We start from the raw sequence: 25,000 nt of genomic DNA, 5'->3' as shown, positions 1-25,000 counted from the left end.
GATTTTCGAGACGCAGATGGAGAAGGAGACGCAGAGGCCGATGAAGATCCGGAGGATCTGGATACTGATCGGGAACCAGATCTAGAACTGGAGCCACTGTAACTGCTGCCGCTTCCACTGACGCTCCCACTGACTGTTCTCCTGAAAGATTTGAATACCAGTCAGGTGTGCTGAATGAGAGGTAAGCGCCAAGTCATTCAATGTGCCCAGTCTGAGCTGCCATACCTTCTGGGTGGAACTTTCCTCTTCGTCTCCTTAGCTCGCCCAATTCTGTTTTCACTGGTTTTAGGTGGTTCTGCCCCAACTTTCGCAGGTTTTGCGGGAGCCGCAGCCACAGGCGCCGCGGGTGGGGCAGCTTTCTTCACATTTGGTTTGTCTCTGAACAACAAAAAGAAGAGAAAAATGTCCATGTTGTATTTATTCAGTCTTGGAGAAAGTCCCTGAAATCTTGTACAGAGCAAGTTAAAAGGCTCCATGCGAATGCGCTGCATTCAGCTTCATTCTACTACTAGTACCTGACCTCTAAGGCCCCATGTACACAGGACACTTCTGAATGATGGAAACTGACTGCTGGAAAACGTAGGTTAAAAAACATCTGTTTAGTCGCGTTTGCATAACGTTTTTTAAAGTTAAGCACAGGAGAACCTCCCAAATGCCCAGAATGCACTGAAAAGTGGTAAATTATTAACTATTTCAGACTGTTTCAGAGAAATACAGAGAGTAGAAGCAGAGACAGCAGTACGTGTTGAGATTTGTTTAGGTGTGAATGGTCATTAACATATCTTTTGTTTCCAAGGGTTGGAGAGGTCTGAGGTGTGAATTGGTCATTACAATGTGTGACAAGCTTTGTAGGAACATCCTGTATTCAGTGTTTTGTCCATCTGAGCACCTTGAAAACGCTTTGCATGCATTTTTCATGATGAAAAAGTCTCTGGACAGCATTGGAAACTGGAAGAGTTAAAAAAAAAATTCAAACGCTTATAAATGCGATTTGCCACGTTTATAAGTGTGTTGCGTATGAAACACTGATAAAATCGACTGCTGAACGCAAGTTTGGTGCGTTAAAAAAAACAACTGTAAACTCAAATGTCTGTAAACGACTGTAAACGAAGATGTGTACATGGACACATAGGAAAACATTAGGGAGAATTCAGGGGCTGCTGAAACAAACACTGAACAGCTCCTGAACGTGTTTATCAGCTGCAGTGTACATGAGGCCTTAAGCTGCCATACATTGAATACATTTCATATGGTTCCTGGCGTGACGCACAAAATTCACTCAGTGGGTAGCCCCATCAGCACAGCCCTATATGGCAATAATCAATCATTCGATCGACTTTTGTTGAAGTCTGCTTGGAAATTCTGCTTCCAAATCAGATGCAGCTGTTCAGGTAGTGTGAAAGCTGCTGCTGTCAGAATACAATAGCCCAGAACGTGGGCTAAACACCATAGATGGAGGACTCCATAGAAGCTGGCCAAAACTAGATCGAAATTTGGCCAGTTCAGGAGGAACTGGCCGAATTTCCATCCATGTTAGGCCATCCCCTTTCAACAGAAGTTAATCACTAAGTCAATTTCTGTTGAAAGGGAAAGTTAGAAAGCTTTTGGTCGATCAGCGGCTGCAGTCGTTGATCAGTGTATTATGACCGTGGAGGAGTCTCGCTGTTAGAATAAAATGTTCCCAATGGGGAGGATTCCTATACCAACCTTACTTGTGTGGACAGAGGAATATGCCTCCCACCCCCCTTTTTTTTTCCGATCAGCCCTCTGGCTGATCAAAAACCCTCGTGATCTATGGCTGGCTTTAGATTTAATTTGCTCAGCCTGCAGGGCATAAGAAAAAAAATTGTATTGGCCAATTCCACCCCCACCCAAGCTCATTATAGAACCTCCCACCTATTAGCTTACAGACCAACCACTCCCCCTGCAAGCCTAATTTGAACTGGCTTGTGACAAGTTAATAGGTAGTGAAGCTTCAAGCTGAGTTTTGTATTCGTGAATTGGCACGGTGTTTAAATATCCTAGATATGGATGACATTCCCAGCACAAAAAAAAAAAAAAAACGACCAAAAAAAATCTTTTGATGCAATAAAAAAAAATTAAAAGACTGCAGAGGTGATCTAATACCACCGAAAGAGAGCTCAATTTGTGGGAAACTCTAAATTTATGATTTCATTTGATTTTTTTTACTGGACATGTTTAATAGCAAAAAGTTTTTTCTCAAATTTGTGGGTCTTTTTTTTATAGTGCAAAAAAAACAAAAACAAAAAATGCACAGGTGAACAAATACCACCAAAAAAAAACTATTTGTGGGAAACAAGGATGAAAATTTAATTTGGGTGCAACGTTGCATGACCGCGCAATTGTCAGTTAAAGTAACGCAGCGCCCCGGCGGAATTCGCCCAGAAAACTCTCTTCACGGTGTGATCCCGGGCTGAAAGTGGAAGACCAATACGAATCATACAAAAAAATGACAAAAAAAAAATCTTTTGAGGAAAAAAAAAAAACTGCACAGGTGATCAAATACCACCGAAAGAGAGCTCAATTTGTGGGAAACTCTATATTTATGATGAAATTTGATTTTTATTTTTTATTTACTGGACATGTTTAATAGCAAAAAGTCAAAAATATATTTTTTTTCTTAAAATTGTCGGCCTTTTTTTTTTTGATTTTTTGTTGGCTTTAGCAGCTTGCTACATGGAAAGCTACATGACAAACAGCCACGTTAATGCCAAAGACCAGCAAAAATCTATTTGGTCTTCGATGGAGTGGAGAACCTGGTGCGGAGGGGTCCTGTTCCATCAATGGTCAAAATACTGCTGTACACTCAATTCAGTCCTTTTAAATTATTTCCTACTTTTAAGTGCTGATGAAGGGGCTTTGGCCCCCAAAACACGTTGGTTTCCTAATGTGGTCTTCCACCTGATCTTACGTTGGAATTACTCGTTATCTGGACTATTTGTGGTGTGAAGCTTCTTAGATCCATTGATTTTAATTACAAACCAAGGAAACTGTGGGAATCCTTTGGATGTGTTGAAGCTGCCATACTGGAAACCAGAAAGTATATATAAATACTAACCTGACTGCAACCCCCATAGGGCAACCCCAGGGTTCCAGCTTAATTTTTTTCCCAAGGGTTTTAACTGCCATTCATTCTCCTATTGGGAAAACTAGGAATGGACAGGAAATGGAAGGGTGACAAATAAATCCCAGTGACATAAAGGAAGTGTGGGGTGCGGGAACACTTTGGATGTTAACCGTTTCCCGACCGCCCTATAGAAGAATTACTGCTACAGGGCAGAGGGCTGCACAACATCACGTATATATACGTGATTTCGCATTTCCGGGTAGGGGGCACGTGCTGCCCTACCTGTGCCGCCGTTTGCAGCTACAGATGTCGATCACCAGGTCCTGGTCGGAAATTCGCCGCTGGCACCTGGCGATCGCCGAATGTCACTTACAGGGGAGAGACCTGTGTGTAAACAACAAAGGTCTCTCTCCTGCCAGCAAGGACATGCTGCTGTGTATTTCCGACGCCACCACTGATGGTTAGGGATGTCAACTACCAGGTCCCAGCCGGAGATTCCCCGCCGACACCCGCCAATCACCGTGTAAAGCTGACAAGGGAGAGATCTGTGTGTAAACACAGGTGTCTCTGCAGCCAGCAAGGACATGCTGCTTTGTATTTCTATGCACAGCAGAGAAATACACAGCAGTATGTTTCCCTAGTAAAACACACAGCACATACAGTAAAACAGCACACAGTTGACCCTTTGATCGCCCCAGATGTTAACCCCTTCCTGCCCAATGTCATTAGTACAGTGTCAGTGCTTTTTATTAGCACTGATCACTGTATTAGTGTCATTGGGATGTCAGTGGCAGTTAGTCAGTTCCCCCACCAGTGTCAGAATGCCCGCAGCAGTCCCGCTACAAGTCGCTGATCGCTGCCATTACTAGTAAAAAGAAAAAAAAAGAATTCCATTATATATAACACCATTTATAGATGCTATAACTTTCATGGAAACCAAGTAAATTTACACATATTGGGATATTTTTAAGCAAGAATATGTAGCAAGAGTACATTTTGGCCTAAATTATGACGAAATTTGATTTTTACATTTTTTTTTACTGGATAGGTTTTATAGCAAAAAGTCCAAAAAATAGTTAAAAAACAAACAAAAAACTGTTTTGTTTATAGCAAAAAAAAAAAAATAAAAAACGCACAGGTGATCAAATACCACTGAAAGAAAGCTCTATTTGTGTGAAAAAAGGACATAAATTTAATTTATGTACAGCGTTGCATGACCGCGCAATTGTCAGTTAAAGTAACGCAGTGCCATATCGCAAACAGTGGCCTGGTCAGGAATCCCCTGGAGGACAAGAGGTTAATAGGAGTCTTGACTAGTATAGGGGAATGGCCTTTGGATAGCTTTCCAGGGGAAAAGAGCCATAAAAGCTACTCCTATCTCAAATGCAGTTCAAAAGGTAATCGAAAGCTATTGAAGAAAAAAAAAAAAAAAAAAAAAAAAAAAAAAGGCGTTTGAAGTCCAGAGCAACTGTTTTTCAGAAGATGCACACAGTTAAATATCCAATGCATTCTGGGAGCGAGGGGTTTCAAAAGGTCCCCCTTCATCAACAGGTGTATTCTGGAAAACAAGGCTGTAATCTTTAACATGTTTACATGCATCACACACATATATATATTTTATTAGCGATGCACCGAAATTATCAGCCGAAAATGGGGTTATCAGCGACTTCAATGGAAACATCGCGCCCCACAGACTTCAATGGAAACATCGCGCCCCACAGACTTCAATGGAAACATCGCGCCCCACAGACTTCAATGGAAACATCGCGCCCCACAGACTTCAATGGAAACATCGCGCCCCACAGACTTCAATGGAAACATCGCGCCCCACAGACTTCAATGGAAACATCGCGCCCCACAGACTTCAATGGAAACATCGCGCCCCACAGACTTCAATGGAAACATCGCGCCCCACAGACTTCAATGGAAACATCGCGCCCCACAGACTTCAATGGAAACATCGCGCCCCACAGACTTCAATGGAAACATCGCGCCCCACAGACTTCAATGGAAACATCGCGCCCCACAGACTTCAATGGAAACATCGCGCCCCACAGACTTCAATGGAAACATCGCGCCCCACAGACTTCAATGGAAACATCGCGCCCCACAGACTTCAATGGAAACATCGCGCCCCACAGACTTCAATGGAAACATCGCGCCCCACAGACTTCAATGGAAACATCGCGCCCCACAGACTTCAATGGAAACATCGCGCCCCACAGACTTCAATGGAAACATCGCGCCCCACAGACTTCAATGGAAACATCGCGCCCCACAGACTTCAATGGAAACATCGCGCCCCACAGACTAAAATGGAAAAATCGCGTCCCACAGACTTCAATGTAAAAATCACGTCCCACAGACTAAAATGGAAAATCGCATCCCACAGACTAAAATGGAAAATCACGTCCCACGGACTTCAATGGAAAATCACGTCCCATAGACTTCAATGCAAAAATGCCTCAACTTAAATTTTTTTAATTTTATATATATTTCATTTTATTTTATGCCCAATTTGTGTGTGTCAAGAAAAGTTATTTTATGTTGCTGGATTGTATTTTGGAAATTCATATTCATTTAAATTAATATTAAAAAGGCTAATATAATAAAATTATATATAAAAAATATATATTTTTACAAAACTGTGCATTTCGGTTTTCGGCTAAGTGCATCCTGAATTATCGGTTTCATTTGTTGACTTCCTTGGACTTCAAACACCTAATTTTTTGCATTTTCTCCACGGACTGAGCCCCGTGAATTACACTAGAAAAGTGACTTCTCATTTATAGGCACTTGGCACTCAAGGAAAAGGAAAGGAGAGGGAACACGGATATCATCAACAGGCGAGGCAAATCAGATTTCTTTGTGCAAGTTAAATAGTTGATATTAGATGACAAGAAGTCACCCCGGGGCAAAACTGACACACTAAAATGTATACAGAAAAATGCAGCACAAACAAAGTTGAGCTTTGGAAGTGAGAAAAAAAATGTTAAACAAAAACAAAAAAAGATTTAAAAAATAAACAAAAAAAAAACATAATTTGTCCGCAGTGTCCTGCATGAGGATGTGCCAAAAGGAGGATGATAATTGTGGGCTGGAAAATGCCTTCCCTCAGGGTCAGATGTTAATCTCTGGGAACCTATCCGCCACACAGCAGGAAACATCAAGTGTCAAAACCGCCAAAATGTCACAACAAGCTGAATTATGCGCTCGGTTTGCAGCTGAGAGGATGTCACTGTGATGTGCGATCCAAAAGTTCAAGGGCGCTCTTTTCAAAAGCTTTTAAATGTGTCACAATGAACACACTATTCACAATGCTATCCCAGACATGGATACTGCAGACTGGCAAACCTTAACATATATGTTCACATATATGTGGCCGTGCGGGTCGCGTGTTGCGAGGACACGAAAGCCCATTCATTTGAATGGACTCCCGTGCCCCGTGACACGCAGGGAAGAAGTCCCTGCACTTCTAAAAACGCAGCCCACACAGGAACCTCGGTTCCCAGTACGGTTGAGTTTTCCAGTGCAGGCAGAGTGCCATTAGAACTAATGGCACCCGCCCACGGGTCTGCTTTCCTCTGCGCGGGTGGATTTCGTGTGGATCCGCAGCCGCACCTCCTGCACCGACTGTCAAGAGGTATTAAATCCAAAACCAAATATTTAATAAATTGCAGCTTACCAATCTTTAAATGTGGTGGCTGCATTAGTTTTATTTTTAGGCTTTTATCCCCCCCTCTGTTGTCACCTGGTGATCTGGTGTAACACACCTCCTGTATTAGAGTGCCTTCACTTTGGATGAAGGAGCACAGGAGGCACCTTTAAACAGCGGCATTGCCAGTGGGGGGGGGGAGGGGGATGTTCGATGTGTTAAGAGACTTAAATACACGAACAAATTGAAGCCAAACTCCAGATAACACTTTATAATCAGTTACAGCATTTTGTTTTCCTTTTGGGATAAAAGTTTTATGTGAATAAATAAAAGCTGATCAATGTAAGCACCTCCTGTTAAAGGTGAATGGTTTGTCTCATCTCTGTAATTGATACATGCTGCTGGAGCGCTTGCTCTGCTGAAAAACAAGAATCACCAGATAAAAATAAAAGGAAAGAAAGCCTAAAATGAAAACGGATGCAGCCATCACATGTAAGAATTGCAGGGATGTGCAAATCATATCGCCCGACATTAGTTTTCTTTTTTAGGCTTTTCCCCTCTGTTTTCACCTGGTGGTCTGGCCAGTAACACACCTCCTGTATTAGAGTGTCCCTACTCTGGATGAAGAAACACAGGGGGCACCTTTGGACAGCAGCATTGTCAGTTTAGGGAGAGGGGATTGTTCGATGTACTAGCAGATTTAGATACACTAATAAACTGAAGCCAAACTACTGTAACTGCTTATAAAGTGTTTTTTAAACAGTTTTTTTTTTTACTTTGGGGATAAAGGGTTTACATAAAGAATTGAAAGCTGGTTTTTGTAAGCACCCCTGTCAGTGATGAATGGTTTGTCGTATCTCTGTAACTGACACATTTTGCTGGAGAACAACTTCTTTTGTAAAACAAGACTTCTTGTATCACTCTTTAACGTGGTATTAAACCCAAAAGCAAACATTTATTGTATTGCAGTTTACCAATTCCAGGGGTGTGGAAATTTCTTTAACAACTACTTGTCCAAGGGACTAAATCGGGGTCCCAATCTGCTTGTCCCGCATGACATTTGATTTGTCCTGATTAAAAAAAAAAAAAAAAAAAATATTTTACCACCTCCCTGCCTGTCTGCAGCACCGCACCTGGGGACTAGCAGGGACAGACCTTGCAGTGTGATGAGCACCGATTGGGTGTTAGTCAGGAAAGTGGAGTGTCGAGCTCTCCTAATACAGGAGGTATGTTACTGGCCAGATCACCAGGTGAAAACAGAGGGTAAAAGCCTAAAAAAAGAAAACAAATGCAGCCACCACATCTAAGGATTGAAAAGCTGCAATATATGACATTTTTTGCTTTGGTTATTGGGTTTAATACCGCTTTAATAGAGACGAACGGTCCCTGAAACTGAAAAGAAAAGGCTGGAACTGCCTTTTCATGTGCCCAGCAACCAATGAGAATGAAGGAGCTCCCAGTGCTCTGCTCAACCAGAGAGAGCGGGCAAGTGGCCTGGAAAGTGCTCCACAGCCAACTTTTACCAATGGGTCAGGAAAGCACCCCATGCAGCTCAGCACCCAAAGGTCACTTCCAGATTATTCTTGCAATATCCAATCCACCGGGGTCTGAATGCAGTACTACAAAAGCCAGGCAGAGGATGACCTCACCAGACGCAAATCAAGAAGGAAACCTCCTGCAATGTGTAGGGAAATAGGAAAAATGTTTAAAAATTTAAGAAAAATGTGCTAAAAAAAAGTATGTCTTTGTATCAAAAAGAAAAAAAAAAGCAGCATCTTTTTGGAGTCCCTTGTGTCCATCTTGATTCGCCTGGTGGGCTGGTCCATGAAGGCCATTATATCAATATTTCTGTTTTGTAGGGAGCAGGGGCGGACTGACCATTTGGAAACTCGGACACTGCCTGAGGTCAGTAGGGGGCCCCATGAGATGCCCCTGGTACCTTTTTCATAGGCTTTTTTGAGTTTGGGCAAGGACACAGGGGCCCCATGTTCCCCTATTGCCTGGGGGCCCCATGAGTCCGCCCGTGGTTGGGAGGTGCTCTTTTGCTCTAATTTATTTGTAATTTCTTTAGATATATTTTCTATCATGTTTGATTGTTTTTTGCAGAATCCTCCCATTTCATCAACTCCCTGAAGAAGACACAGGCTGAAACGTGTTGGGACATTATCTACAAGCAGGGATTACTTTGTAACCTCAAGTGGGTTAACGATTGTTATGGGACGTTTATGTCATGCGTGATTTACTATGCCCTTTGATCTGTTTTAATCAGTTTTTTTGTCGTAACATTTTAAACACTTTTTCATTGAGTCGTATAATTATATTGTGGTACATTTAGAGTCCCATCCATTCTTCTTTTTGGCACTTTGTTGAGGGGTCTGGCACCATGCTAATTGAAAGGCATATATTGACTAATTTTTTTTACATCAGCAGAGCTGCAGAAAAGAAATCTGTTCTGGGCTGGCCTAAAACCTGTGTGTTTGCCAGTGTCCAGTCCTCCTGTAGGCAACGATTTGACCTGAATGTAAAGACTTCCTGTGTCCCTCTATAGATGAAAAACAAATACAATGGTTGGGACAGGGACAGGGGCAGAAGTAGGGACCGGTTGTGGTAGAAGGGACAGGGGCAGAAGTAGGGACCAGTTGTGGTAGAAGGGACAGGGGCAGAAGTAGGGACCGGTTGTGGTAGAAGGGACAGGGGCAGAAGTAGGGACCGGTTGTGGTAGAAGGGACAGGGGCAGAAGTAGGGACCGGCTGTGGTAGAAGGGACAGGGGCAGAAGTAGGGACCGGTTGTGGTAGAAGGGACAGGGGCAGAAGTAGGGACCGGTTGTGGTAGAAGGGACAGGGGCAGAAGTAGGGACCGGTTGTGGTAGAAGGGACAAGGGCAGAAGTAGGGACCGGTTGTGGTAGAAGGGACAGGGGCAGAAGTAGGGACCGGTTGTGGTAGAAGGGACAAGGGCAGAAGTAGGGACCGGTTGTGGTAGAAGGGACAGGGGCAGAAGTAGGGACCGGTTGTGGTAGAAGGGACAAGGGCAGAAGTAGGGACCGGTTGTGGTAGAAGGGACAGGGGCAGAAGCAGGGACCGGTTGAGGTAGAAGGGACAGGGGCAGAAGTAGGGACCGGTTGTGGTAGAAGGGACAGGGTCAGGAGCAAAGCTGGGCTTAGGGTTAGTGGTAAAATTAACTAAAAGACCAAAAGACTCCTGAAAACCTGTTACTCCATTGGACAGATATACACACATGCATCCAACGATCTACTAGGGATCAAAGGCTGTTGTAGACGTTGGCATTGTGGGTCGAATGTGCCTCAAGCACATCTTGGGAAAAAATGACATGACCAATGGGCAGGCACTCACCCTTTAGGTACGGCAACTGTCTCCCCTTTGCTTTTAGCGGAAGCTTTGTGCGGTGAGGGTGTTGGCGAAGGAGATGGAGAAGAGGAGTACGATCGGGACCTGAAAATAAAAAGAGTCACACAATGAATGATCCAGCATCACTATTTCAAAAATAGACAATACGTGTTGCTTCGTTTTTGATAGGGTAGGGCAGACCTAGAACGTCTGTCAGTGTCACCATGTACTACTTGTGGGGGGTGATGAAGATTTTTTTTTTTTTTTTTACACCGATTGCTTTTACACCGATAAAGGCTGTAAAAGCAATCATTTCTCCTTCTCTCTGGCTGCATTCTTGCAGCCATTGAAAAATACTGTGTGAGCTGTGATTGGTCACAGCTTGTCACATGGTACAAGGCTGTTGTGAATAGCCTTGTATCATGTGACCTCTGTGATCAGTCACAGATTTCACACGTAGTAAGCAATGATGTCAGAAGTGACATCTTGCTTACTACTCTGCATGTGATCACTGATTGGCCAATCTGTGTGATGTCCCGTCCGACGATCGGTGTTCCACTGTGTCCGGATAAACGGACACCCGACCCTGCACTGCCACCGTTCGGCCGTTTATATATAACGGCCGGACAGGAAGTGGCTAACTGACCTAGAGGTCCCTTCTGGAAATTGTAGAAGAGTTCTTCACTCATTCACTACCAATGTGGACCTTCTCCCACTGACCACCAATCTAAAGCCAGCCATAGATGGATCAAATCTTGGCCAGTTCTGCAGGAACCAGCTGAGATTCGAGCCATCTATGAGCAGACTAGCTGTATTGAAGTCGATCCATCGGTCCACTTCAGTACAACCAGCCTGTCATTTTTTTTCATGTGATCGGCAGCTATAGCCTGCAGAAGATGATCATTGTGTTCTGCTGGCAGGGCAGGCTCCCTGCTGGCAGAACGCAATACCGCTGTGGGAGGGATTCCCTCAACACTGACTGCGTTGAAGGGGGGATCATGGGGGAATCCAGCAATTATCTTTCCTGCAACTACGTCATCTATAGCTTGCTTAAGGAAGACATTCTCCATTGAGCACCAACGTAAAGGAGCATTTCATTGCCCCCCTCTGTGATAGGGCACGGTTTTTTACCACCAATATAAGGGATCACTACAGCTATATATCTGTTTGCATTTTTTTTTTGTCCTCCCTTATTATTTAACTCCTCACCCTCCACAGGATTTATCCCCCTTCCTGACCAGGACATTTTTTGAATCACGGCGCTGCCTTACTTTAACTGACAATTGCGCGGTCATGCAACGCTGAAATTTTTGTCTCCCCCCCCCCCCACTAATTGAGCTTTCTTTCGGGGGTATTTGATCGATCGCCTGTGCGCTTTTAATTTTGTGCGCTATAAAAAAACAAAACACAATTTTGAGAAAAAAAAAACATATTTTCGACTTTTTACGAATAAACATGTCCAGTAAAATGTAAAAAAAAAAAAAAAAAAATCAAGTTTCATCATAGATTTAGGTCAAAATGTATTCTGCTTGTCTTTGCTGAAAAAAAATCCCAATACGTGTAAATGAATTGGTTTGCGTCAGTTACAGCGTTTAAAAATGGTGGTATATATACTGGGATTTTTTTAATTTTTACTAGTAATGACGACGATCAGCGACTTATGGCGGGACTGCAGAGGGCATTCTGACACTGGGGGGAACTGACTTGGAGTTACTGACATTCCCAGTGACACCAATACAGTGATCAGTGCAAAAAAAAAAAAAAAAGCACTGACAATATATACTAATGGCACTGGGCAGGAAGGGGTTAACATGAGGGGCAATCAAAGGGTTAACTGTGTGCTGTTCCACTATGTGCTGTGTCCTTCACTGTAAGCACAAAGCAGTGTGCACGAGCTGACGGAGGTGAATGGTTTTGTTGCTCGGGAATCACCGACCGGGACCCAGTGATTGAGTGACACAGCTGAGAATGGCGACGCGCGTAGGGCGCGCTCCTGACCCGGAAATGCAAAATCACATATATACGAGATTTTGCGCACCCGTGCTGCCATGTAGCAGTATTTCTGCTATAATGCGGTTGGGAAGTGGTTAAAATCATTATTAGTGGGTATCAGATATGCAAAGTATGACACCTTCCTTAGATTTAGTATTTGCAGGGGTTTCCTGAGATCTTAAAGTATAACTAAAGGCAAAACTTTTTTTTGTTTAGTTTTGGACAGAACGGAGAAGGATTAGAACCCCTGTCAGTTTTTATTGCTGTCTGTGCCCCCATTAGGGAAATTCACCCTCTCAATTTGTCCTGTTTACCATTATTATTGAAAGTTACAAAAAAAATTTTTTGGGTGGTTCCAGGAAAAGTAATAAAAGGGAAAACTTGCAATGGGGACACCAGTTCTGGTGACTGGGGAGGTCTCCAAGGAATTCCCTAACACTTCCTGTCTGGCAATGGGACAGGAGGTGAAGGGAAATCTCCGCAAGAAGACACAGATGTGGAAAATAAAATCGGATAGGGATTGTAACCCTCCCTTGTTCTATCCAAAATGAAAAAAAAAAAAAAAAGTTTTACCTACAGTTGTACATTATTCAGTAGTTCCTCTATGATAAAATTGGTTCAGAAAAGGTGGGACAAGGAGATGGGGCCCAAAAGGAAGCAAAAGTCCTCCATATGTATTTGCTATAAATCTACCAAATAATGACAGTTCCAGCAACCCTTTAGTTGTTTTGCAATTTCCAAAAGAAACGGTTACCCTTTGATGTCAGGGTCAGCAAAGTGAAACCATGAATCTTCCGAGTATTGGCAAATTTTTGAGATAAGAGCAGAAAGGGAAGCTTGAAAAATTTCAACACCTGAAAACGGTAATTTCCAGTGGCTGGAAGAACCGGTCTAACAATGTCTCCACTTTGGAGCAACTGATAAAAAAGAAAAAAAACTGAAAACAACAGAATTGTGCCTGCAACATTACAAATGATTATCAATCAGACAACAAAAGCACGGGACATCAGCACACCTGGACCGACTGCCCGAGAAGGAGCTGTGCCGTGAGGAGCGGCTGGAGTAAGAGCTGTATGAGGATGATCTGGAACGTGAAGATCCGGAACCGGAATAGGAGGACGACCGCGAGGAGGACCTGAAACAGGACAAGAACAGTTACTTTCTGATTGGGATGGTTACACCTGAATAATGCATTGGGAAGAGATCCCCAAATCATACAAAAGCACCTTAAAGCTGAACTCCAGCCTTCCCCTTCAGACTTACACAGTTGTACAGGCAGAATCCTCTTCTGTACCGAAATTGCTTACTCTGGAAAGATTTACCCATTTACCCTCCGGAAAAGATTTACCCCCCCTCCCCCCTTCATGACCAGGCCATTTTTTTGCTATACAGTGCTACGTTATTTCAACTGACAATTGTGTGGTCATGCAACACTGTACACAAATGAAATTTCTATCATTACTTTTTATTGGCATGCTGATTAGGGGGCAGGGAAGAACTAGTAAAGGCAAAATAAAAATAGATTACACCTTGGCACCGGCGCCTTCTGGTCCTTTAAGGGTTCCAGAAGCCGGGAGGCAGGCGGGGTTTTAGGGTCATGTGACCGCCGTGAGTCACTGTCATTGTGGTCACATGATCGGGAAAGGTCCCGTTTGAAAGAGGAGATCGGGAAAGGTCCCGTTTGAAAGAGGAGATCGGGAAAGGTCCCGTTTGAAAGAGGAGATCGGGAAAGGTCCCGTTTGAAAGAGGAGATCGGGACCTTTCCATGAGTACCGAACGTGTGTGCTGGGAGCGTGCAGGGTGCGCGTTCTCAGCATATGTTTTTTTTTAAATAGAACGCAAATGTGCGGCTGCTCGGTGTCTATGCCCAGACGCCGGTAGACTGCACATTTGCGTTCGGCCAGCGCCAAGAGGTTAAACTTCACCTTTAACGTGTTATGTTAGGGCAGCCCACTCATTTTAATGGTTTGCATATGGACTTAAAATCGCAATTGCTGCCTTTCTGCTAGTTGTGTGCGTTGCTGAGGTACGTCAGGGTGAGCTGGACTTTAATAGCACCACAGTGCACCAATACATGTAATCTGCAAAGCAACAGCAGTGTGAACGGGCCCTAAAAAGAAGTGCTGGCTTTCAACATACTTCAGGTTCTGAAATTCTAAAACTGGCCATAGATGGATTGAAATTTAGCTGGTTCAGCAAGAACAGCGTGTAACCACTCCTGACAAAGGGGCAAGTTGGAAAACGTTTGCTGATCAGGTGCTGCAGTCGATCAGTGTATTTTGACAGGAGTTAGCCCGCTGTCACAATACAATATCCAGGAGGAAGGGGGTGTGGATTATGCTATTCACCTCGCTTGTATGGATAGAGTACCACTGGCTGAACAAAAAAAAAACAAAACAATACATGTCTGTGGCCAACTTTACCAAAAGATCAGCTGAAATGTAAATTGGATCTAAAGCCAAAACTTAACTTAATGCATTACGGACATTAGGGTAAAAACAAAAAATTTTCAGCTCGCTGTCCTCATCCACCTCTCTAAATGCTTACCTGAGTTCTCAATCAATCCGAGCCCAGTTCAGGACTGGATCGCTTCTCTCCTCTTTTCCTCATCACACAGGTGCTTGGGCAGCAGCCATTGGCGGCTGCTGCTGCAAATCAAATGTTCTGAGGAGGATATGGGAGATGGGGCCAAGCTGTACTGTGTGTAGCAAGCTGATTGCTATGGTGTCACACGTGCGTACTCGCTCCTTTGCTGTGTAGACACACAGCATGGGAGCGAGCGTGCACATGTGACACCATAGCAAGCAGCTTGCTATGGGGAGCACACGGAGAAGGGGAGGAGCAAAGATCGCCAGCAGGAGATCCCAGAAGAGACGGTTCGGGGCCACTCTGTGCAATAACATTGCACAAAGCAGGTGAGTATAACATTTATTATTTTAATAAAATAAAAAAACCTTTAGTAACACCAGAGATGCAGAAGGAAGGCTGGGGTTAGATGCAGAAGGAAGGCCGGGGTTAGACGCAGAAGGAAGGCCGGGGTTAGAAGCAGAAGGAAGGCCGGGGTTAGATGCAGAAGGAAGGCCGGGGTTAGATGCAGAAGGAAGGCCGGGGTTAGATGCAGAAGGAAGGCCGGGGTTAGATGCAGAAGGAAGGCCGGGGTTAGATGCAGAAGGAAGGCCGGGGTTAGATGCAGAAGGAAGGCCGGGGTTAGATGCAGAAGGAAGGCCGGGGTTAGATGCAGAAGGAAGGCCGGGGTTAGAAGCAGAAGGAAGGTTGGGGTTAGAAGCAGAAGGAAGGTTGGGGTTAGATGCAGAAGGAAGGTTGGGGTTAGAAGCAGAAGGAAGGCTGGGGTTAGATGCAGAAGGAAGGCCGGGGTTAGACGCAGAAGGAAGGCCGGGGTTAGACGCAGAAGGAAGGCCGGGGTTAGACGCAGAAGGAAGGTTGGGGTTAGATGCAGAAGGAAGGCTGGGGTTAGATGCAGAAGGAAGGTTGGGGTTAGATGCAGAAGGAAGGCTGGGGTTAGATGCAGAAGGAAGGCCGGGGTTAGACGCAGAAGGAAGGCCGGGGTTAGACGCAGAAGGAAGGCCTGGGTTAGATGCAGAAGGAAGGCCGGGGTTAGATGCAGAAGGAAGGCCGGGGTTAGATGCAGAAGGAAGGCCGGGGTTAGATGCAGAAGGAAGGCCAGGGTTTGATGTCCTTCAATTGATAAGTGGCAGGAACATATCACAATCTTAAGGATTAGTCGCTGACAGACAGGCATGAATTTATTTACTTACCGGGAGGAATTGGAGCCAGAGTCGGAGGATGCAGAGGTATGGCGTCTCCTGCGTCCTCGGCTGGGAGAGGCGGATAAACCAGGCTTCCTTTTTGGGGATTTTGATCGGCGCCATGGATCCTTCCACTCATCGGCCCGTTTGGACTGTGGGGGACCGCCCAACGTGGGGTTGGTGGCAAGAGCAGTAGCATTCCCACCTGTTAGCGGAGCGGCGGGGGAATCTTTCTTAGGGGGGTCATTGGTGCGACTGCAAAGAAAAAATAGCAAAGGAACGGCTGTGAGACTTTACACCACACAGGAAATGAAAGCAGATACAACTACCAGCATAAAAATATGTAATAAAAAATCTCATGTAATGATACAACACAGCTCAAAAAAAAATAAACAAATAAAAAAAAAATATATTTTTTTTTTTCATTCACATACAATATATTCTATTTAATACAAAATGTTAGTGAATGCTTAGAAATTTACCGGCCCCTACATTGTGAACTGACATTTCTGAGACTCAAATTAAGACAGAATTTTTTTCTTTCTTTATTCAAACACTTCATTTTATTACAATTCTTTACTACCGCGATCATTTCCTTAACTGAAGAAAGTAGAAGGATGTAAATTATTTGCAATGAAGAACCCATCAGGAATCTGGACCTAATCCTGTGTGCAAAACTATTCAACTTCACATACACCTGCAGGACGTCTTGCTTCAGGTTAAGCCACAGCATTTCAACAGGACTAAGGTCAGGCCTTAAGATGGCCTTTTTAAAAAACAGCATTAAAAGTAGAATTCCAGGCTAAAACCTAACTAGTCTTAAAAATGCTCACCCCTCTTATGCCGATTAGCCTGTGTAAACTTGATGTATATACTTATTTATTTCCAGAGATTCCTTCACTTTAGAGGGATTTTCAATCACTGCCTGTTTTGGCTGTAAGACAGGATGTGAAGGGAAATCTCCCCAATGGGACACAGATGGCAAAAAACTATCTATATCTATCTGTAAGGGACCGCCCGGTGGTACCACTAGCACTCCACTGAATAGGCATCCCCAGCGCACGGAATCTAAGTCCCAGGGTGTTTGTTCACCAGGGCCCCTGATGGTGGGGATGGACTTGGAGCCCCCCGAGACCAGGTCGTGGCTACTGGGTGCGTCCGTCAGTGGTAGTGGTATGCGCCAAGGGCTCCCACGGGAAAGAGTCTGATATGAGGAGGTCAGAAGACCCCACTGCGAGGGATGGGCGGATGGATGGATGGATGAGCAAGGTCAGACAAGCCGGGTCGGTAACAAAGAGGACGGTAAGGTACAAGGCAGCGGGCAGAGAATGGTCGGGTCACACGCCAGGTCAGCAACAGCAGGTCAAATCCAATAGGGGGCATCCAGGAGAGAGGTCAGGCAAAGCAAGGGTCAGGATAGGAGAAAATAGCAAGGTCAGGTACAATCCGGGTCAATAACTTACAGGGTACAGGTTCGCAGAATCACAGGATGCAGGAAAGACCAGAAGGCACGGAATGACAGCTCAGGGCCATTTAAATATCCCGCCCTGCGCTGCCATTGGTGCCCAGCGGGTGGCCGCGGCTTCTACTGCGCATGCGCAAACTCGAACGCCGCGGCCGGCCCGGACCTAGTGCCTGTGTCCCTGCACAGGGCGGTGCACTGCGCCTGCGCCGGGACCATCGCGGCAGGGATCGAGGGGATCCCTGACACTATCTATATATATATATATATATATATATATATATATATATATATATCTATATATCTATATATATCTATCTATCTATCTATCTCTATATCTATCTATATATATAAATCCAATATTAAATTTTTGCCTTTGGTCTTTCTAATAGGAACAAACAAATATACTCACAAAAGCCATATGACTGCAAGGATATATGTCTTGGAATAAAGTCCCTTAGGAAATCTGAGACCTCAATGACCAATGGAAAGACCAGGATGACACTCAACAGCAGGTACAAGAGCTAACATGTTTTGAGGGATATACCCTGTTCCTCCGAGCCCTGAAAAGGGTACATCCCTCAAAATGGGTTAGCGCCTGTACCAGCATCATCCAGGTCTTCCTATTAGACATCCAGGTCTCATATTTGCTAAGTGACTGTGTTCCAGGACATATTATATGCATGCAGCCACTTGGCCTTTCTGAGTTTATCTGTATTCATTTTGGAATAAACTGACTGAAGAATGCAGCAAAGTCTGTAGTGTTTCTGGGCACTGATTGAAAATATTGGCCATCAAAGTCCATCTGTTCCAACTCATCATTGGTCTCGCATCACTTTAGCGCTGATATGGTGGTTTTCTTTTTGTTTAATCATTTACAAATCATCATACTTACGAATCCCTATAAACGTGGCCCCACCTGAGAGAACTCAGTTACCCATACTCCCACACATGGCATGTGTACAGCCCTGAGTGGCTGCATGTTCAGGTGGACAGTCAGTGGGTGGTAAAACCATGGCCCAACTGCCTGATTTTACTGCCCTTTGGCTGTATGCAAGAGCAAACCTTTAGGCTGCAGCTAATCAATGGGATCATGCTTGATTAGCTGTTTTCCTGGCTGTAGCGACCAGGGAATGGCTGTTGTGACATTGCAAACACTCAGAGCTATGCAGTTCTGGCTTCATGGATGTGCCCTGATCTCCTCCTGCTCATCATCTCGACACTGTTATATGTTGTCCCAGGCTCTTGGGAAGAGCAGGAGAGCCCCGAAAAATGGAGGAAGGGGAAAAGAGGGGGTGTTGGTACACACTGCAAAAGTGATCGGGCGGATCACCTGAATCACTTTTACATGACAGCCTGAAGTCAGCTGAAGAAAGTAAACACAAGCTTAGGGCTGATGTATATAGTCACATAGTTGGTAAGGTTGAAAAGAGACACTAGTCCATCTAATTCAACCAACAGGGAGAACCCCCCCCCACACACACACACACACACATTAAAGAATGATCAAATTCACCCCAGTGGGGAAAAAAAAAAATTCCTTCCTGATCCCCCATAAGGGAATCAGATACTCCCTGGATTAACATCCCTTGTCGTTATTACCTCTAAATACTAATATTCAGTTATATTTTGTGCATTTAGGAATGGATCCCCCCACCTTTTTTTTTTCTTAATCTACTGAGCTGTCCAGAACTAGTTCTTGCGGGAATTTTCACAGCTCTTACTATGAAGAAGTCTTTCCACATTTGGAGAATAAATCTCTTTTCCTAAAGTCATAATGAGCAGGGCAGCAAAGAGCTCAAGTAGTAAGAGCACCTAGTACAAATTTTCATCTGGCTTGAAATTTTTTAAAAACATTAGCTGCAAGCAAATACAATTAACGGGTTTCAGGTAAGTACCCCTCTTCCTCAGGGCTCAAACAATGGTTTTCAATAGAAACAGGATGGGGTACACCAGAAAGCCTGAACTGAGGCTGCATTAGGGCCAGTGTGTCCTGAAGGCAATGTAACCAGCTGACTGGATCTAGATAAAAAGAGAAGGTCCCCATACATGCCGATCTATTGGTTGGAGGAGTCGTCCCAAGGTACATTCTGAAAGTCTCCGGCAGGTGTGATGACAGACCATGCCTCACTGTTCATCCCAAAAAAGAAGTCTCCTGACCAGGGGCGGACTGACCATTTGGAAACTCGGGCACTGCCCGAGGGCCCGGGGTCAGTAGGGGGCCCCATGAGATGCCCCAGGTACCTTTTTCATAGGCTTTTTTTTTTAGTTTGGGCAAGTACACAGGGGCCCCATGATCCCCTATTGCCCGGGGGCCCCGTGAGTTGTCAGTCTGCCCCTGCTCCTGGCTTACAAGGGTCCCTATTCCTCCTGTGGTTTAGTGAGATGAGGAATTATATAATGGCGGAAAATAAACAAACAGTCGGGAAAGAGATCAGCTCTAGGTTGTGGAATTTCAAAGCTGATGATGAAAGAGCTCCATCATTGTTCTGCTATAAAATTCCGTGGTGCCTAGCAGTGGGTGTAGAGCGATACTAACCAAGACCAGTTCCCCACATGAAATACAAACAAGGAACAATTAGATCTCGCACAAGAGGTTTCATTTTCATCTCCAAGAAATGAAGAGAGCAACCAAGGTAGACAACGGAGTGGAAACCTTGAAGAAAACCCAGTCTGTTTACAAAATGTAGGGTGATACTAACCAAGGCCAATACCCCCACATGAAATACAAACAAGGAACAGTTAGAACCCATATATAAAGTTTCATCTTGAAGACCGTGAGAAGACAACCATTTCAATGTAGACAACCAAAAGGAAACCTGGAAAAAAAAGACCCAATATATTTTCATAGACGCAGAGCGATACTGCTACCCCCACATGAAATGCAAACAAGGAAGAACGCATTCATGAATCTCATACATTACATAATTTCATACAAGTAGTTTCACCTTCACTCTCTTATGACCAACTTTTATGAAATAGAAAGGACAACCATTTCAAGGAAGATAGCCGAAGAGGAATCTGGAGCGAGCAAATATGGCAGCTGCTCTGATCTGTTTGAATGAAGCAAAAAAAAAAAAAAAAAAGGAAGGTGCACATGGGCAGGGCGATATACTAAATACATAGCGGTCCCCAGCACACTTTTAAAATTAGCCAGAAAAACAATTACAAAAATAAAACCAAATATCTGTTAAACACACAGAAACTGAGGTTTTAGTTTCATGTACCGTTTTGGAATCTGGAATAAGACACAGTCTGTTATTAGTGATGAGCTTGGGTTTGGCTGAACCCAGAAAAAGGTTGATATTCCTGGGTCAATGAGCGGCAGCTGGGACATGTCCTATCCCGCAGCTGCACATACACAAAGGGATGGGGGTGCTTGTGACATCATTGACCTAATATGGCCACGTTAAAGGATAAGTTCAGATTTAGGACAAAAATAATAAATGCACATTTTTTGTGCAGGTAAAAAAAATGTACATTTATTATTTTTGTCCAAAGGAGCCTAGAAAGAATTGCACCAGTGATCAGTAGATCGCTGATGCCATGCAGGTCTCCTGCAGACCTGTCAGAATATCTGCTTGCCATACAGGGATGTACAGCCAAGCAGATATTCTCACAGGGACCTTCAATGAACTACCATGGCGCTCCACAGCACTGTGGTAGTTAATTGAAAACTACAAGCCCAGAGCCGCTAAGGCTGTCAGGACTTGCAGTTCATTCATTCGCAGAAGTCCGTGAATGAATGATGCGGCCGTGTGGGCGAAGCCCTGCACGGCCATGCTGTTTTAAAATCTAACAGATAGTGCGGGCGAGTTCTCCCCGTATTATTGGTTAGAGGGAGGAGGGGTGGCAGGCACGGTTGCAGCTATGGGATCATGTTACATGTTCCACCCTAAAAATGGGTGGAACATGTTCCCAAAGATGAACTTATCCTTTAAGTCACTGTCTATGAACTAAGTATGAATCTAGGCTTGGGCAGAACACAAATGTAAGACTACAGTATTGCACAGTGAAACGTGTTCCGTGGGTTGTGCCACAATCACAAAGCACTGCTTTCTCGAAATCCAAGATCGGCGAGCACTCATTGAAGCATCAGGTGATCTACTGCTCCAAGACTATATGTCCCATAATGCCGGCATCAGTCTTCCGGGTTCCCTTCCCTGCAATCCCCCCGATGTCCTTCCACTGTGTCCTCCGACCGATGCCAGCATTCGTCTTCCGGGTTCCCTTCCCTGCGATCCCCAATGTCCTCCGACCGATGCCGGCATCCGTCTTCCGGGTTCCCTTCCCTGCAATCCCCCCGATGTCCTTCTACTGTGTCCTCTGGGTTCCCTTCCCCACGATCCCCCCGATGTCCTTCGGCCAATGCCGGCATCCGTCTTCCGGGTTCCCTTCCCTGCGATCCCCCTATGTCCTCCGGCCAATGCTGGCATCCGTCTTCCGGGTTCCCTTCCCTGCAATCCCCCCGATGTCCTTCTACTGTGTCCTCTGGGTTCCCTTCCCCACGATCCCCCGATGTCCTTCAGCCAATGCCGGCATCCGTCTTCCGGGTTCCCTTCCCTGCGATCCCCCTATGTCCTCCGGCCAATGCTGGCATCCGTCTTCCGGGTTCCCTTCCCTGCAATCCCCCCGATGTCCTTCTACTGTGTCCTCTGGGTTCCCTTCCCCACGATCCCCCGATGTCCTTCAGCCAATGCCGGCATCCGTCTTCCGGGTTCCCTTCCCTGCGATCCCCCCAATGTCCTCCGGCTCATGCCGGCATCCATCTTCCGGGTTCCCTTCCCTGCAATCCCCCCAATATCCTCCGGCTCATGCCGGCATCCGTCTTCCGGGTTCCCTTCCCTGCGATCCCCCCAATGTCCTCCGGCTCATGCCAGCATCCGTCTTCCGGGCTCCCTTCCCTGGGAACGTCGTGACACAGGGTGGCAGAACCGGCGGGAGATTCAAAAAAGTAAAAACATGACATACACACAATGCACTGTAATCTGTTAGGATGACATTCCTGTATCAAACCATTTCCCCTCAGTTTTGTCCCGAGTGCTTTGTCCGGCGCCCTGCCCGCACTTTTACCGTTCTTTCTGCCTGGAAACTTGAGAACATCCATGGCATCCAAAAAGCACCCCATTTAGGTCAAAAGTGATTTTAGACCAGCTAGAAAATAACGATAGTAAATTAGAATCAGTTGCAGAATTGAGCGATGGTGATTCGTGGAGGAATTCATCATCAGACACTGAAAGTGACGACAGCGACGATTCTGCTACTGAGCTCAGCGATGTGCGAACTTGGCGCTCTATTTCAAATTTCAGTGTTTTTGGCTTAATTACATTATTGAATTAAATGTATTATTTTTTATAATTATTATATTAGAATTTATTATTTTGTGTTTCACTCTTTATCGTACCCGGGATGTTTACTAGACTCTTGTTTGGACAGATTTGAGTTATTCCTAAGAATTACAGGCCTACAATATAAAACAAATTTCCATGCAAAACAATGTACTGCTTTGACATTAAAATATTGACATAATCAGACTGCCAGGGAGGTTAAAGAGGATAGACTCTGGCATGTGTGACGGCCTTATGCCAGGGGCAATTTCAGTCTGTAGTAAAAGTTCACAGGACAATAACTCTGCACTAAGGCGTTGCTCACACGAGGTGATTAAATCCATGCCCTATGCAGGGCCGTGCTTTACCTGAATGGGGATGCAGAGGTGTTGTGTGCATTCCTGTTCTGGCATTCCAACTGCTTGGGGGCTGTGCACCCGCAGGGATATCACATCAGGAGCAGTGGCTGTGTCCATGCAGCCGCCTGCATCCCAACTGACTGCTATGGGACTGTCTGTATGGGGGATGTGAATCTCTGTCCCAGTAAAAGACAGTCCTTACCTGGGGCAAGGATTAAACCACAAGTGCCAACGAGGCCTAAAGGTGGCCATTGATGGATCGAAATTTAGCTGGTCCAGCAGGGACCGGTTGAATTGTGTGTGGTCACTGCAGTTATTTATATTTTTTACTTCAGGTACTTATATAGCGCCATCAATTTACGCAGCACTTTACATATATAATGTACATTCACATCAGTCCCTAACCCTCAAGGGGCGTACAATCTAAGGTCCTTAACCTACATTCCTCCATACACATACTAGGGACAATTTGGACAGGAGCCAATTAACCTACCAGCATATCCTTGGAGTGTGGCAGGAAACCGGAGTACCCAGAGGAATCCCACGCAGGCACAGGGAGAACATGCAAACTCCAGGCAGGTGGTGCCGTGGTTGGGATTCGAACAAACGACCCTGATACTGCCAGGAGGAAGTGCTAACCATTTAGCCACTGTGCTGCAGATAAGCAGAAGGTGATCTATCGTTCGACCTCTGTTTAACCACCCTGTTGGCTAAAAGCCACTTGATCAGCATCTGTAGCCAATGGCTGCAGCACTGATCTGCATAGTCTGACAGCAAAGGAGTCTCCCCACTTGCAGAATACAAGAGTGCAACAGGGAGGATTCCCCCATCCACCTAAAATGTGTGAATGGGGGAATCCGTCCAGTTTTTTTTTAGGCTCAGCCTGCTGGACTGACTTTCAGCACGTGTATACTCCTGTTCTGTTCCAACAACCGGCTTCCGTCATATAGTTATGCTGGAAATCCAGCATCCTACCACCCAATGGCTGCAGTGCTGATCAGTGTATTCTGATGGGGCACAAGCTGGGGCATTTTTACCACAAGGCATTTGCCTAGGGCTGCATTTTTTAGGGGGCAGCACTGCCCTTCAGAAGGGACATATGCGGCACGGGGACCAGGTGGGATCTGAGATAGGCTTTAGGCTGCTTGATGGTGGATGCAGAAGCCCGACTGTCGTTCCCAGGGATGTCCAGAGCTGTGAAGGCGAGTATCTTTGGGTATTAGTGGAAGGCTCTATCGAGTGGGGGTGGGGCAGGGGTGTTGGTCACTGTCAGGCTCTCTCCGTTGGGGGGGGGGTCTGGTGTTGGTCGGTGTCAGGCTCTCTCCACCGGGGAGGGGGGGGGCGTCTGATTTCTGTGTTGCCTAGGGCAGCACAAAACCTAAATACACCACTAGGCACAAATCCCTGCCCTCAGAATACAATACTGCGCTGGATGAGATCCCTGCTTTCACATTACTTGTGTGGGTGTCACAGGTTTTTTTCCGTTCAACCAGCGGGTGCGTGTAGGACCTGCTTTAGTGAGCTTTCCTGAACAGAGCAAGCCAGAGATAAGACACAAGCCTCCCACAGTCTAAGTAAACAAGTGTCAATCATTCACAGTACTGACAGCCTTGGAAATGATCTGTGGTTCTTATCTGCGGAGTTCTCCTCAATATCACTGAGCCCGCATTACCAGAGTCTGAAAAACAATATTCGGTGACGTTAAATAACCAAAAATCGCAAAAACAAAAACGTAAATGCTGCTGGTGTTACATAGACACACACGTCAAGTGCCTTTGATCACCGTAAGTGACGCGCCATAAAATATATCCTGGTTAGATTCTATGACTTAATTGCAGTGGCTGGATAATGATAATAATAATAAGGTGTTATTAAAGTCAGGAGCACTAAAGTTCAGGGCAAATGCAGTGCACTGACATCCTCCATAGCACCAGGCTTTACAAGAACAGAGGGAAGGTAATGGGTTAAAGTGGACCTGTTAGTGATTGCTGGGTCTGTATGAAT

General features: G+C 45.2%; 1 protein-coding gene across 1 annotated transcript in view; it reads right to left on the bottom strand.

The window, feature by feature from the left end:
* LOC149434347 (zinc finger CCCH domain-containing protein 18-like) overlaps positions 1-25,000 on the bottom strand; it is a 110,295-nt gene that overhangs the window by 19,237 nt on the left and 66,058 nt on the right. Inside the window, exons 7-11 of the mRNA XM_089663775.1 lie at positions 15,858-16,103; positions 13,097-13,216; positions 10,096-10,194; positions 226-378; positions 1-141 (exon numbers count right to left, since the gene is read on the bottom strand). The exon at positions 1-141 is cut by the window's left edge and continues 3 nt beyond it. Coding sequence (XP_089519901.1) covers positions 1-141; positions 226-378; positions 10,096-10,194; positions 13,097-13,216; positions 15,858-16,103 — 759 coding nt within the window. The remainder of the gene's footprint in view (positions 142-225; positions 379-10,095; positions 10,195-13,096; positions 13,217-15,857; positions 16,104-25,000) is intronic.

This window comes from Staurois parvus, unplaced genomic scaffold (genome assembly GCF_062004578.1).
Source record: "Staurois parvus isolate SC_StPar_1 unplaced genomic scaffold, SC_StPar_1.0 ptg001766l, whole genome shotgun sequence".
NCBI lineage: Eukaryota > Metazoa > Chordata > Amphibia > Anura > Ranidae > Staurois > Staurois parvus.
The sequence above is the reverse complement of the archived record's forward strand: the minus strand, read 5'-3'. Positions and strand labels throughout refer to the sequence as shown.